Genomic DNA, 16006 nt, shown 5'->3' on the forward strand with positions numbered 1-16006 from the left:
AAGCACTAGACCTAGAAAACTTGTGTTTAAATCTCAGGCCCACTACTTTCTGACTGTATGACCTTGGGCAAGTTAAGTAACCTGTCTGTGCTTTCATTTTAATAGTATCTATGTCACAGGGGTGTTGTGGGAATTACATGGGTGTGCAGAACTACCTGATACATGGCAATTGTTTGGTAAATATTCACTATTATTACTAAAAGTTATTGAAGATGGGTCATATGAAAACGTTACATGCTTCAAATGAACTGTTTTACTTTTGGTGATTTAAACTCTTCTCCAGGGGCAGGGTGAAAAAAGATTTTGATAACGTATTATCTGAATGTCTCTTGTTCCCATTTTAATTTGTACTGTGTCCACTAAATTTGGCAGAGTTAATGCCAACCACTTTGCCCATGAAGCCAAAATATTCTGTAATCATGCCTGTGATACCAATTTCGAGTATTCAGCTTCTGAGTCCAGAATACCAACTGTGTAAAAACTGCGGATAATTCCAATTCACTTTTGAATGCAATGATCTGAACCAAACACAAAACCTAGCTGATCCAAGATGATTTGGTCTTTATAATTTTGTGCATTACGTGATCTGCACACCCAAAACAGGAGTATCTTTGAATTTAACATATTTTCCTTTTCAGAAAACAGAATTCTTTTAATTAAAAACATTTTTAAAAAGTTCAGTGTGTGTAATTGTTAACACCTGCTATGTGTTACCAACAGATGTTTCTTACTTACCTAAGGGAACTGTTATAATTATTCTATAAGCTTATTGGAATGGCATTTACCAAGATAGTCGGGGAAGTTTAGTTGGTGACTTTTTATGTCATGTTTGGTATTTTTTAAAATCCCTTCCCCTACTGCTGTCAATACCCACAAACCTACCCCAACCAAGCCTGCCAAAAGCAAAAATGTCATTTTGGGGTACCAAAATGCAAAACTGGCAATCATCATGCATATTTTAGTCTTCATGAAAAGTTACTGAAATTAAATCATGTGTACACTAAAGCGTTGTAAAATTTACTCAGATTTACACAGCTATTCTTTGTGCTGTTCAACATGGAAGTCTTACAGCTTGATGATAAAAGTAAAAATATACCTTTCCAAATGATAATACCCTTCTAATAGCATGGCCTCAAAGGAAGCTCCAGTAAAAATGAGAGTTTTCTTTATTTTTCTGGCCGTTGATAAAGTCTTATAAACCCTAGGCATTCTGAAATCTTCGTTTATGAAACTAATCACACAATTACCTACAGGCATGTGTTAAATTTGACACCGATTTCAGCCAAATAATGGACCAACTGCAAACAATGAATAAAGAGAGGCAGCTTCATTTATAACTGCTATTTCCACAGAGCTCTATTGTAATCATAGCAATCTGAGGGTGACTCATTAATTAATTGATGTTCTTTTTTATTATGTGCTATTGAGTTAATGAGTAATTTGTGTGAGATAATTCTCTGAACACATTGATTACTTGAGATATTTTCTGGGGCTTTCATATCAATGACATGCTGCATAGGTAGAAGATGCTATTTGCTTTTGTGTGCTCATTATAAGCAGGTTGAGATGAGCACAAACCAGTGCAAAGACACGTTAAAGTTATTTGATATAGGCCAACCCTAAGTCTGCCCAACGGGAGGCTGAATGCTCAAGAAGAGGCCTGTCACATAGTAGGTGCTCAATAAATGTCAATTGAACTAATGGCTATTAAATCTCTGCTTTCTATTACCTTAAATTACATTAAAACCACATCTTAAAAATATCTATAATAATGTTTTTAAGAAAAAGTAATGATCAAAAAGACTTTTGCTAAAATTGTATTTTGTGCCAATGGTCTATTACAATAAACATGCAGATTGTTTTTGCAACTTACTGAAGTGAACACTAAACATGTTTGGCCTACATAATTTCTATGAAATTGTTTAAGTGACGATTCAGTGAGTGGTTTGCCTAAAGTGATAGTTGAAAGGAAAACACTTTTGTATGGCATGTTTTACTACAGATATAATTTTCAGTGCCCTGTTTCAGTTAAGGTGCAACATCTCTTCTGCAAAAATGTAGAATTGAGTTTCCTGTTTTAATTCATTATACAGAATAGAAAATCTGAAATTTAATCTGACAACAGCAACAGAGTTGCTTTCAGAAAGATCACTTAAAATTTGTATAAATGCGCAAAATTACACCCAGCAATCGCTACCTTCATGTTTGAGAGTTTTATTTTCCCCATAAAAATAAACAGCAGGAAACGACCTAGCTCAGAGATCCTAAACGTAACATTCAGAGAAACATTTGGGGTGCTTTGTCTATGTTTGTTATGACTTAGCTTTAGAAAGTAAATGTCCTCACACACCTTTTTTTCTTTTCATGGACTTAACATATGCTTTCTAGAGATCACCTTAAATTTTGCCGATTAAGTGCAATCAAATAGTATAACACCCCTTTTATTAAAAACATAAATCCAAATGTAAAAAAGTGAAATGAAAGAATCCAGCAGATATTTATTAAGCAAGATGAAAGTGAAATTACAAACACAGGTCAGCTTTAAACTCAGCACTCTGTTGGAGTGGAGGTGCACGGTCCTTCATCATAGGCAGCCTATGCGAGATGCATCTTAGGAAGGGAGCTTTCGCTGCTCAGAAATCAAAGCTCCATCAAAGGTGTCCTACTGGAGGCATCAGACAACAAGCTAAATGACGTTAGGGCTACACAACACAAAGGAGAAAGTTGACAACAATTCAGGGGCTTTGAGTAGTCAAGACAATTAGCTTAGTACTTCAGGTCAATAAATGCTACAATTTATGGGCAATTAGCTGTAAAACGGCCTATAGCTGAAACATTATTCCTGTCTTGTTTCACAATTTCATGGAGATTAAAGATAATCTAAACAGATTAAGGCCTTAATCTTTAATCCAGGTGAGTAATTTTGTTTGTAGTAAAAAGCATAAGAAATATTTCTCAGCATATTATGTGAAAGAAAAAGTGAAAACCTTGTTTGGTCTTCCAATGGCAAGGATAGTTGAACAGCTTCAAGAAGCTGAGAGAAGTTTTTTCCCAATTTACAAGTATTTTGACATATAGATAAACAAAAGCAAAACCAGCTAAACCTTAAAAGATCATCTGAATAAGATACTGACAATTATAATTTTACATCCACGTGAATTTCAAGCAATTGTTAATGGGGACCAGCAGGGCTGCATTAAGAAAACCACTTTTCACTTCTCTCTCCCCCACACATTTTTAATGTGTCTTTGTTTATTTTGGTTATGCAAGTCCTTTCTCTTCATGAAACAAGTGTAAGGCTCTAAGGCTAAAATAATAGTTATTTTTGTAGGCCCCAAATAGCTATTTTTGAATTTCTTTCTTTAGTATATCTCAAATCTGGGGAACATGGGACTTGAAGATTCCTAACCATGAAGCATTTGTAAAAATACATATCATTCACTTTTCACAGAACCATTTTCTTAAAAATAAGAGGCAATATCCAGATTCACATGCATGTTCATAATAAAGCTTTGTTTTAAAACAAATCCACACCAGCATTATTTTCAGCTTAATATTTTGGCCCCAACCCAAGAATCCAGGTATAACATTTAATTTTCATCTGTAATGCATATATTGTAAGGACAAAATATATATGCAAATAACACTGGAAAATATTGTTTCCTATACAAGTGATCGAGAAAAAACAAAGAAAAAGCAAACCCATAGCACTAAGTTTGCTGTAGTGAAAATATGGTTAATGGTGCCGTGTAGAATTAGATTCGTTGAAAAGTAGTTCTATTACAAGGAGCAAAAGCAAAGAAGCAAGTTTGTGGGCAGCCCAGAAGAGGGGATCATATTCTCATTTACTTAATTGTAAATTAAATAATCATTCTCCATAATTTCTGTTTCTAGAGCTTTCTTCTTTGTATGCTATCATGTAAGGTAGTACTATTTCACCTTAAAAAATGGAAAGACAAATTTCAGCCTAAGAGTGATGTATTCTGAGTTGGTAATTACTTAAAACAGTGAGAGAGTAAAACACATCAAACTTAATGCGTTTACTTTTTGAACATTAAAATAAATGTCAGGTAAATACAAAAAAAATATAATCACTAGCTCTCAGCATTTTATCAATCCCTTTGTTTCTCTTCTTCTAGAAGATTCTATGAGCATTATGTTGCTCTGATCAAAAGTAACCTCACTACTCAAATACCATCACAGCTTCAATGTGCATTATAGTGATTTCAGTAGATTCACACTCAAATCTTTTCAGTGTCATACATTTATTAAGCCATAAAGTTATTAAACCCTCAGCTCTTGTGGAGAGATCTGGGCAGAATTTATACAACAAGTTTAATTTATCGCTTAAAGATTATCTCATAATTGTGGTAACAGATTTTTAAAGTAACCCTTTGGAAAAAATTTTACATGATACCCAAAGGCACTAGTTCACATAAGGGGTGTGGCTGAAAAAGCAAAACAAAGCCATTGTGTAGGTAAAGAGCACACAAAAAAAGGATATTAAAAGGAAACCTGTTAAGCTTTAAAGTTATTCTAAAAATGGCACTTTTCACGTTGGTATAAAATGAAAGTGCTTTAAGATGAAATTTTTATGTATTTTTTAAAGCTTATTTTTAACCCCCTGAAAATAGGGGGTTATAACAAGAACACTGATAGACTCTAACTTATAGCGGCAATAAGTAGCAGATGTCACTAAAATGCTCTGTGTGTGTCTTTATTTTTTAGTATTTTTAATGTTGATAGACTTGCTTTATCTATCTGTGTATCATTAGTGAGATTTGCTTTTCAATTCTTTACTAGAAAGTTACAGCTCATTTAAAATAGCTGGTAAATACAGAAAGCATAAATATACAGTAAGTTTAAACACTGATTGTACTAAATGCAACAATACAAAGAAGCAAACGGAACACAAATGGTAACACAATAAAACTGTATTACATTTGTGCTTCAAATATTACAATACATTATATACAATAGTCCAAAATAAACATCTCATGCCAAGTGACACAAAAACGAATAGCAAGCAAAAAAATCCAGCAATATGTACATTACTTTTTTCTTTAATAATAAACATTCAACTCTGAACTGGGGCAATTTCACTACATACAGATGCAGTCCGCCTTTTATTCCATATAACCATCCTGCCTTCCTATATCTACGCTATTCAGTAGGTTCCTGTGTCGATTCTTATATACATGTGGAGCAAAAAAGATAAAAGAATGTAGTGCTTTGTATTCTTAATGGGGTGATGTTGATAGATCAGCGAACCTGGGGTGCATAACCTTCTTTCATTAAACCTTCCTCGTAGTCCGTCTGGCAAAGGATCATGTTATTCTTTAGGAAAAATTTGTCTCCAACACAAAATCTGAAAATATTTTAAACAATAAAATGTGGTTAAGACCATTTCATTTGGATCTATAAATATGAAGATTTATTTTCCTAATAATAGTTTCACATGGTAATTCTCTGAATCTGAAAAACTGGCTTAGACAGTTGTCTTCATGATCAGAATTAAACCATTTACCATTTACTTCATTTAATGAAATGTTGCACACATTTGAAATCTTGCCTTTGCATGCAAAAATTGTAAGGATATTGAGATATACACTTTGGGCACCCAAGATGACTTGCTTTTTTTTTTTTTTTTTTTTCCACATTGGAAATAAAAAAAATAAAAGGAACTGATCTGTATTTACACCCATTAAAATAAAAGAAAGAATGGTAATAATGTTTCACTGCAGTAATTATGGATGATTTCATCTCTGGCCATTTAGGCACTTAATAAAAAAAGAAAAGGCATTAAAATGAATCAAACAATTAGAAAATAGCCCATTTTAAAGCTTCCCATTTAAAGCTTTCTTTTACTCTGTTATTAAAATGTGATTAAATTTTAGTAATCTAGAAGTAATCATTCTGAAGTGAGAGTTGCTCTAGCATTAGACTCTGATGCTGAGCCATATTCCTTTGTTTGTGGCAAGTTCACTAACATGAAATAGTAGATGTCATTTCTTAGAGCACTTCCAATTTAACCAAAGGGAGTAACCTAAATGAACTACTTAATATTGATGTGATAAATTAAACGAGTTTCCAATAGCTAATTATGCATTTTATTTTATAAAGCATTGTTTAATGTGCAAGCCTGTAATGTTTTTAATAAATGTTCTTTTTGTATGATTTCCCCATGGTGACACTTTGGACACAATTAAGGTCAGAAATAAATGCTTTTTCTGTTTCCGGTACATTTAACAATAAAGTAACTCTGGGGAGATCTGTATATATATTTAATTGTAACAATTTAACCTTCAAACAGTGGTGTCTGGTAGAGTTGACCCAGTAAAACTACTTGTAATTATACAAGTTGACCTCTCTGACCTTTGATAGTAGTCTCTCTTTATCAGATAGTCAATTTCAAATGATGTTCCAGCAGAAACCTTAGTGGATAGATTAAATTGTGTAGTGAAAACCACCCTTTAATGTTTTGTGAAGTTGAAGGTTTAAATGAGGAGCAGTTGGACTGATTTACATTTGCAAAGATTGGAATGCTAGACAAACAGTGAACCTATTTTTTTTTCCAACGGGTAGCTTTGGAAATTTATCCTTATACTAGCTAAGTAGATAGAGGGGAAAATAGTGTAATAAAAAAAAAAGTAGATTGAAAAGAATTAGCTTTCCTCTTAAAGGAAAATTGGTCTGTTTATTTGTGGAATTTACTTTTTTTCCCCAGGATTACTGCCTGCTGATGGTGTTGATTGAAAGCACAGACTATGCACTGATCTTGAAATCCTAGGGCTGTTTGTGGTCAAAGCTACTGGATACAATAAATAATTCAAGGTTGGGGCTTTAAGTATATTTTCCTTGTATTAGTTGTAACCTGTATCCTTTAAATGTTGCCCTTCAATAATGATGTTTGTACAAACCGGTTTGACAATATCCTGATGACTAGGATATGCTGAATAAAAGGAAGTATTTCTCTTGTTGAATAGACCTAAGTAGTCAAACTGATAGCTTATTTTTTATGTGAAATTATATAAAATAGCCATGTAGAATATGTTTACTGTTCAAAGTTATAAATTTATATTACTGTTGAAATTAATTTTGACTAATATGCAAATAATAAAATGTCACCAAAAACAAGTAGATTCAATAAAACACTCTTGTGTTCCAGCTGATATTACTAAATCATTTTTTCTAAAAACCATTTAATCCGGAAATACTCTCTTTTAACTCCATATTGTTTAAAATTTTGCTTTACTTCTTTAGTAAGCCCTAAAATTCTACTAGCCATCAAATAAAAACGTTTTCTTTGTCATGTTCCCATGTTATGTCATGCCATTCGTACCTTTAGAGGCCTTCACGTTTAGAAAATTTGTATTTGTAGAATAATAAATTCAAGGTAATTATAGTGAGAAAACACAAAACCAAGAGCCTGGGGATCTGTCTTGAATCCTGCCTCTATCACCTACCCGTTGCAAGACCTGGGTACAGTTCAGACCATCCCTGGCTCAGTTCCCCATGTGTAAGAGAAAAAGAGCCCCGTAACTAGATTATAGAGAGGTTCAAATGAAAAGTGTCGGAACGGCGGAGAGGTATAGTGCAACCAGTAGGGTCCAAACTCTACCTTCCGACTTTCGATAATTGAAACTAAAACTTTGGTTTTTAATACCTGTGACATCAGTCGCCTTTGTAGGCTTGTGGCAAGAAGTAGAAATGAAATATCTAAAATCTTACCTCAGTGTTTGGACTATAGGTAAAATAGCCACCTTTTAATACTTACCATATGCTAAATGCTAAGCATGTATGTTCATGATCACATTTATTCCCTACATCCAACCTAGAAAGTAAGCATTATCATGGCTTTTTACAGAAGAAAAACCTAAGATTCCATTCCAGAATTTAAAAACCCTGCCCAAGATTCTCTAGTTAGAACGTATGTAATAAGGGAAGGAAAATAACCCACGTCTTTTTGGATTCAAGACTCAAGCTTATACCTGAGGGCAGTAAAGCATGCAGGCTACAAGAATAATGTGAAGATTAAACGGCAATACAGGGTGTAGCTGGGTTCTTTGTAGGACTATTATTCTTTTGCATAACTTTTCTTTTTTTTTTTTTCTTTTTTCTTTTTTTTAGACGGAGTCCTGCTCTGTCGCCCAGACTGGAGTGCAGTGGCGCAACCTCGGCTCACTGCAAGCTCCGCCTCCCGAGTTCACGCCATTCTCCTGCCTCAGCCTCTCTTTTGCGTAACTTTAAAAAAGTGTGCCTACTATTCAATTAGGAGGTATATATACAGCAACAGAGGAGGGGAGAGAGAGAGAGAGGGACAGAGAACTTTTCTAAAATATCCTTACCTGACACATTTTATTACTAATACGCTATCAACTGGATAAAGTGCATTTTATACGCATTTCAATTTATACTTAAAGGTCAAGATGAAACAGAACATGGATGAGGGATGTCACATTTGCACATGTGACTCAAACAAAACGGCCTTGAAAGCTGTGGTTAAGAGCAGATTATGATTGGTATGCAATTAAGGTTGATACCCTCTTTAAAAAATGCTTCATATATACATATAAAGAAATTTGAGAGACAGCAATACAGAGTACGTACTTAACACATTAATCTGTAACTGTGATTTTGTAAGAAATGCTAATTTCCAGTGTTATTTAACCAACTTCTTATGAGATTCAGCATTTGCAGGAAAAAAAAAAAAAAGCATTATGAAAGGAGTGATAGCCAGAGGATACCGCAAGTATATTAACAGGCTACAATTACTAAAAATAAACATAATCCTTCTTGTAATCTGACCCTAATTACTTGTAGTATGCTCAGTTCAATTAGTTTTACCCTCATTTAAAAAAAATTATGGTAAGGAATAAGAAGATGGCCAATCGGATTATTAAACCATCTGATTCTGATGTTTTGGAATTAATATTAGATTTAATTTCTAGATATTTTTGAGTGCTTCTTCATATAGTCTTAGAGACTTGAGAAGTATATGAAACAAGCACAACTAGTAAATCATCCTTATAAAATATAGTGCTTAATTTTAAGCAGGTTATCAAAAGCCTATGCTAAGAAGCCTCCACTGGTAACATCCCTTTTAAGAAATAAAAATGTTAGCCTAGCCATCTTCTTTTCCTAAAGTTAGTGACTGACAATTATGATTAATTTCTATCTCACAACACTTAGATAACAAGGGAGATCCAATCCATATTTCTAGTGTCTATACTTTCCTATTCCACATCTTCAGTTAACTGTAAGTTAGAGATTTCTATACTATACTGTTTTCAGTAAGAGTTCTGGGTTGTGTACTCTATTCCACCACTATACACCTGTGAACAAATTTACTGTCTTTCCCACTGACAATCCGGTTGTCATTCTACATCTCACCGCTAACAACCCTTACTGTATCAAATTACACTGCCCGCACCCCAAATCTTGCTATACATTATTCAAAGTTTACCTTACTTTAACTCCACTATATCGATTCACATTTATATGCTCTTAGACAATAAAATACCTCTGTTGAAATGAACCTGACTCCAGAGAGGGAGACCAGATTCCTTGGGTTTAAATCTTGAGTCTACCATTTTCTTCTTACTGTAATCTTGGGCAAGTTACTTACATTTATTATACTTTACTTTCCTCATCTGTCAAATGAAGCTAATAACTACCTATTTATGGGATATTTTGAGTATTAAATGAGTGAGTACATGTAAAATTCTCAGAACAGTGTTGGGTGTTTGACTAATACTTTATCAGAATTCGCTATCATTACTATTTGGTAATGATAATCTTTTCACCTTTACTTAAGGTGTTCCCCAGCAATAAATATTTCTCCCCTTTTTCTGTCTACTTAAATTCTAACAATCCTTGAGTTCCCATTCGCTCCATCAACATCCTCTGACCATGTAAATTTGCTTATTCTGCTCTCTCCCAAAGCACTTATTTATTGGTGTACTGTTTATTTTGGTGTTTCACAATTTCTCATGAAAGTGTAACTGGTTTCCCATTATAGTCAGCAGTTCTGCGGGAAACGACGACGAGTTATATTTCTTTTGAACCCTTTGCAGAACCATCATAAACTGTACTACCACTTAAGGTGTGTGGTCAATAAAAATTGGTTAAGGTAGATTTATTCCAGAAACCAATAGCTTTAAATAACAAATGTATTTGAGATGACTAGTTTAAATTTGTATTCATTTTGACTTTTATTTAATGGCTTTTCAAAGACTAAGTTTACAATTTCATTTCCTCTAGGTGCTTGCTCTCTTTCTACTCCTCCATATGCCTACCAAACCGCTTCTCTAATCTCTGAACATACTGAGCTGCTTTTCATTTCCTAAACCCGTCAAATGCTTTCACATCTGCATGCCTTTGCACGTTGCTCAATTTGCTGAAAATTCCTTTCCTCACTGCTCCCTGGCTCCCTCATCTTCCCCAACCCCCAGCAGACACACTTCCTATAAGTCAACCAGTTCTAGGGAGTTCTTTTTGTTAAGACTCAGCACACCAGGCTTTTGATGCTTCCCTAACACTTCAAGAAGGATGGCTCTCTCTTCCTTCAGTATAGATCTATTTAGCATCGATTACACTCTTCTGTGACTCTTTGATGTCCTGTGTCTCCCATAGCTCTGGACACCTCTAAGAAATAAACTAGATTTTATCAACCTCAGCTTCCACAGAGTCTAGCACAGTGCTTTATTCTGAAAAAAAAGAAAATTAATTGTTACATAATTTTACTTATTTGGGAAAATCTCATCACAAGCTTTTTTTTTTTTTTTTTTTTTTTTTTTCCCTTTTCTTACAAAACTATCATTTAGTTTTACTGAGTTTTCTAAGGGACTGATTCACCTTTAAGAAATTAACCAGTTATATAGAATCTTCCAATTCTGAATGAGATTCAAGATACCATAAAACAAGCTTAAATAACCCTCCTGCGGTACCTTTTAAAATAGAGAAACTAGCAGAATTGTAATGCAGGATTCACATTTTAGCTATACTCCTCTAAAAGGGGCAGAGGAGATCTATATATAAGGAACAATCAATCCTGAAAGGTTATTATTACTGTTACTTTTTGAAATGCTTTGGATCTTAATGATACTTTGATTTAAAAGTTAAGATGAAATGACTGCTGAATACAATTCACAAACCTGTGTAATTCCACAACTTCAGAAGTCAATAAAGTTTGCTTAAGGGAAAATGCCTATGAATTACCTATTTGCCTTGTGTTTCACTTGAAAAAGTGCAATATTGTGACAACAATTTGGCTACTGGAAGTGGGATATGGGTTTCCTAGAGGGGACTGAAGCAAACTTCAGAGTAAAAGGAGAATCTCCTCTATTAAAGCCTTCTGTATCCTGGGTAACAAAATTTATCTGCTTTGCTTGACTGATGAAGATTAGCTGACTTCTTGCATTAAAGAAGTTTGTCTTGTAAGGGCTGAAGTGACACGACAATAACTAAGTGCTAATTGTGCATAACCAGCACTAAAGATATGCAGTCCCATTATGGCATGTAATAAATGAAGCGAACACAGAAATATATTAGGTACTTTAATAATGATACCAGAATAGTATTTTGCAGCAATAAGAATGTGAACAGTTTTAGAGTCAAAATTTAGGAGTGTTTGTCTTACTTGACTGAGTTCTCCTGAGGAGACAGACTTAATCGTGAATGCAACTTTTTATTTCAATGGTGAAATAAAATTGATATATGATTTGTAAATAGCATTAACAACCTACAATTACTTTGCATCATAATAGAATTTAGGCTGGGTTTAGCACTTGAATGATGTTTTTATTTTCTATGTAGAACATGGATAAAAAAGGTAAGCCTACTTAATAGAAAAAAATGGACAAAGGACATAAACTGCCTACTTCTTTAAAAGAAGGAATACCAAAGGACCACCAGGAATCAAATAAATGCCAATTAGAAATTATAGTTAGAAATCATCACTCAAGGTGGCAAGGATTTTTTTTTAAAAAACATAATTCCTCGAGTGAATGTGAGGGAATGCGTAGTTTTATAGATTTCTGCTAGGAGGGTAATTGGTATAACTTTCCTGGAGATCATTTAGCAATGTACAGCATATGCCTTCAAACTGTTATACACCTTATTTAATAAATTATGCTCCCATGAATTTAACCAGATAGAGATATGAGCATTTGTTTTTTATGCAATCTGAATATCTACATTTAGCAAGAAGCACTATTGTGATATAATGTCTTGTGGGAAAGTCAAGGTAGCAGAATATTACTTGGTAAATTACAAAAATAACGAACTTCTGAGAGCCTGTTGTGTTCCTGACATTTAATATAAGTTATTTCATTTAAGTTTCAAACTCTGCAAGAGAGGTATTAGTGTTTCTATTTTATGGGTGTGGGAATCACATTCAGAGAGATTAAGTAACATACTCAAGATCACACAGCTAATACATTCGCTAATATATGGCGGTGCTGAAATGTGAATCCCGTTCTCACTGTAAATGTCACATTCTTTCTACTGTTCTACAGGGTCTCATGAGAAGATTCTGCATCAAATAGTGCCTTTCAGAGTAAATTACAGTAACTGAGAACTTGATGCAACTAATACTTATCGATTCTATACTCCATTCAGGTGTTCTCACAGAAACTCAGTGAATTCATTTTCATTAAAACCTATCAAGTGTCCTAATTTTTGAAATGTTGTATTTTTAATATGTATATTTTAATATTCTAAAATCCTCTCCATTTGTCACATAAAATAGGTGCCAGTAGTATATAGTTTTCACAGAAATAAAAAAATATAACTTTCAATAAGAAAAAAATGGAATTAAGTGATAATACTTTCGAGCTGAAAGAATTCTCTGAGATGAACTAAATCGGCTTCATATGTTACACATGAAAAACCTGAGGTCCAGAGAGGGAAAGTTTTGGTTTAAGACCACACAGCTTATTAGTGGCAGAGCCCATATTAGAATTTAGGTCTCCAGATTCCCTGTTCAACACTTTTTCAAATGCTCCTCTCCAATGATGATAATTGTTTAATTATTGGCTATATCTGGCCTGATTCTCAAAGATAACTGAAATAACTGCAAAAGTACATATAGCACAGGGTTAAAATTTAAGGTAAACATCTACAGTGGGTGGGGGTGGAGGCTCATGCCTATAATCCCCACACTTTGGGAGGCTGAGGTGGGAGGACTGCTTGAGGTCAGGAGTTTGAGACCAGCCTGGGTAACATAGTGAGACTCCATCTCTATACAAAATGAAAAAAAAAAAAAAATTAGCCAGGCATGGTAGTGCACACCTGTACTCCCAGCTACTTGGGAGGCTGAAGCAGGAGGATTGCTTGAGCACAGAAATTGAGGCTGCATGACCCATGTTAGCGCCACTGCACTCCAGGCTGGGTAACAGAACCAGACCTTGTGTTAAAAAAACAAAAACAAAAACACAAGAGATAAGGAAATTAAAATATAAAAAATAAGAAGAATACAAAATACCTGCAACAAATTCCTGTATATTTGCTTCACTGACAATTTATTTGCTCACATAAGTCGTACAAAAAAGGAGATATTTAAAAGTACGTTTTAAAAGACAGGAAAATAATAAAAGAAAGGAATGAGTAAAAGAAGTCAAAGTTTACAGAAGTGTTTCCATTTTCTGTTATGTGCTCTTATATGATGTTTTTCTTTCAGGTAGAAGTAAGTCCTAAAGCCTTTCTTCTCCTTAGTGGTTTGTTTCTGGCATAGGATTAAAGTTTGCAGAACAGAAAAATGCTGAGATTAATTGCTTTAAATGTATGAATATAATTTCCACCTATTATATCAATAGTCAGCACAGAGAGGCTTACCATTTTTTAGAGACCAAAAAGAGATCTGCTTACCTCTGATTACAAAGCTGACATGCAAAGCAGTCCAGGTGGTAAACATTATCCTTGGCACGCATCACCATCTCAAAGGCAGGGATGAGCTTACTACAGGCAGCACAGTTTCCCGTTACACCGAAGAGCCTAGAATAAGAAACATTTTTTTTTTTAGAAACTCTTACAGAGAAATCTGAGATTGTGAAGAGAGATGATGCTAATATACCCTGTAAAGCTATCAATACACAATGCCTTATGATGTACACAAGTGGGTTTTATCCTAGGTGTATGCATAAATATTCTTCTGCAATATATTCTCCGTTGACCTTCCTTGATGAAAATCACATCTTGTTTGAGAAGAAAAGGAAAAGACAAATACATTAGGAAGCTTACATAACTACACATCAACAGAAGTCAATGGGGGTGAATTCATAGCAAAAATCTTCTCTGGGTTAGAGTATACAGAAAATATAAAAGCAATATAACTTTGATCTTAATGTTATATATTAAACATTTTAGTTGGGAAAGGAACCAACTAATGAATGACTCATTATTTTTTGACATTTAGTTACTAAAAGGTTTGCTGTTATTATTAAAAATACATTTATGAACAAGCCATTTAAATAGTCAAAAAACATAGAGGCACATACATGCACCTTATGGCTCTATACCATAGTTATAGCTACGATTATGTTATTCAAGTAGCACATTAAAGTAAATGAGGCTGTAAACTATATACAGCTAGGCCAGAAATTGAAGCATAATATACTGTTAGAACCACTGGAATTGTCTAGGATTTGAAAAAAATTCCTATTTGCTGCAGATTCCTGAGAATCGTTCTTGTAATGACCTAAAAATACGTACAAAATAAAATGTCTTTCATTTCATAATGTGAGGAAATATTTTATCCATTTGCACTGGCAATATTTAAACCAAGTTTCTTTCAAGTTGATAGTGGTGGGGAAGAATTATTATAAATAATATTCCATGCATAGTAGTTAATGCACTTTTTTTTTTTTTACTAGGAAGCAAACTAGATGAAAAACACCACATCTGCCAGTTTTCTTTTATTCTCCAGCGTCAGGCTGACAGGAGGAAAATATAATAGCTCTCATGGGAAAGACCAAATTAAAAGCAGTTCTAAACTAATGAATTCAAAGGTGCTATACAGAAAACTAATTTTGGTTATAAAAATGTACTTTTCAAAAACGTAGCCTTTCATTTTATTGAATTTAAGGATTAGGCACAAATGTGCTGAAGTATCTGTTATGACTTTCTATAGACTCCAAAGGGAAGCCTTTTCTTAAGGCTTGCATGTTCATTTTCAAGTTTATCACTATTTCCTTTTACCAGGATAATGACAGTTGTTGGAAACAGTTGTGAGGACGGTTTCTAAGTGTCTGGCAAAATGTGCCATAAATGTTTACGCTCATATTTTTATTGGATGGTCTCTTGAAGAGCATAAGCGCCTTGAAGGGAGAGACAATAAATGCATTTTAAAGACTTTGTTAACACAGTCTGTGCACTTGATAAAAAGTAAGCGAAGTTTACATTCCAGAAGATCAAATTCATAATTGTTAAACACTTATTTTCCTTCACGAATTTAAAAATACTTTAGTATGCTTATTTTAAGGAATATAACACAAATAACCTTCATGTTCTCAGTTTGTAATCCGTATTTTGATAAATAATATTTCTTTAAAAAGAACTTCCTCGAAAATGGAATACCTTACATCTCCTACTGGCATCATCAAAAAATAAAACCATCACAAACTAAAGCTTTCATCCTATTCATTTGTAAGAAGAATTTTTTTAGTTCATTCTAACATTTCATATTTACTTTTCAGTGTACTTAACATGACCTACTTAGGAGGCACATCACTTACAAGTGCCGTTGTTTCTTCTGTTCTTTATTATTTTTGAGAAATAAGAAAAACTTAAAAGTTCTTTATTCAATGAATATAGATATACTTGTGTATATAAAATCTGGTTAACATGCGATAAAGCCGTTTTTAAGAATTATTCAGTTTGCTCATATCTAATAAACATACATACACAATGCCATTTTGAAATTCTGGACATAGTTTCCCCCAATTTCAATTGCTCTCGCTAGCTGAGCATTTATCAGCTACCTGATTAGAATTTGTTTCCACACAAA

General features: G+C 33.7%; 1 protein-coding gene across 6 annotated transcripts in view; it reads right to left on the minus strand.

The window, feature by feature from the left end:
• Positions 1 to 2425: 2425 nt before the first annotated feature.
• The window catches only part of LMO3 (LIM domain only 3), a 62561-nt gene continuing 48980 nt past the window's right edge, over positions 2426 to 16006 (minus strand). For all 6 annotated transcript variants that reach the window (XM_050749507.1, XM_050749501.1, XM_050749505.1 and 3 more), the window contains 2 exons: positions 13870 to 13995; positions 2426 to 5368 (listed from right to left, as the gene is read on the minus strand). In XM_050749507.1, the coding sequence (XP_050605464.1) occupies positions 5263 to 5368; positions 13870 to 13995 (232 nt within the window). In that variant the 3' untranslated portion in view covers positions 2426 to 5262. The remainder of the gene's footprint in view (positions 5369 to 13869; positions 13996 to 16006) is intronic.

Source organism: Macaca thibetana, chromosome 11 (genome assembly GCF_024542745.1).
Source record: "Macaca thibetana thibetana isolate TM-01 chromosome 11, ASM2454274v1, whole genome shotgun sequence".
In the NCBI taxonomy this organism is placed as follows: Eukaryota; Metazoa; Chordata; class Mammalia; order Primates; family Cercopithecidae; genus Macaca; species Macaca thibetana.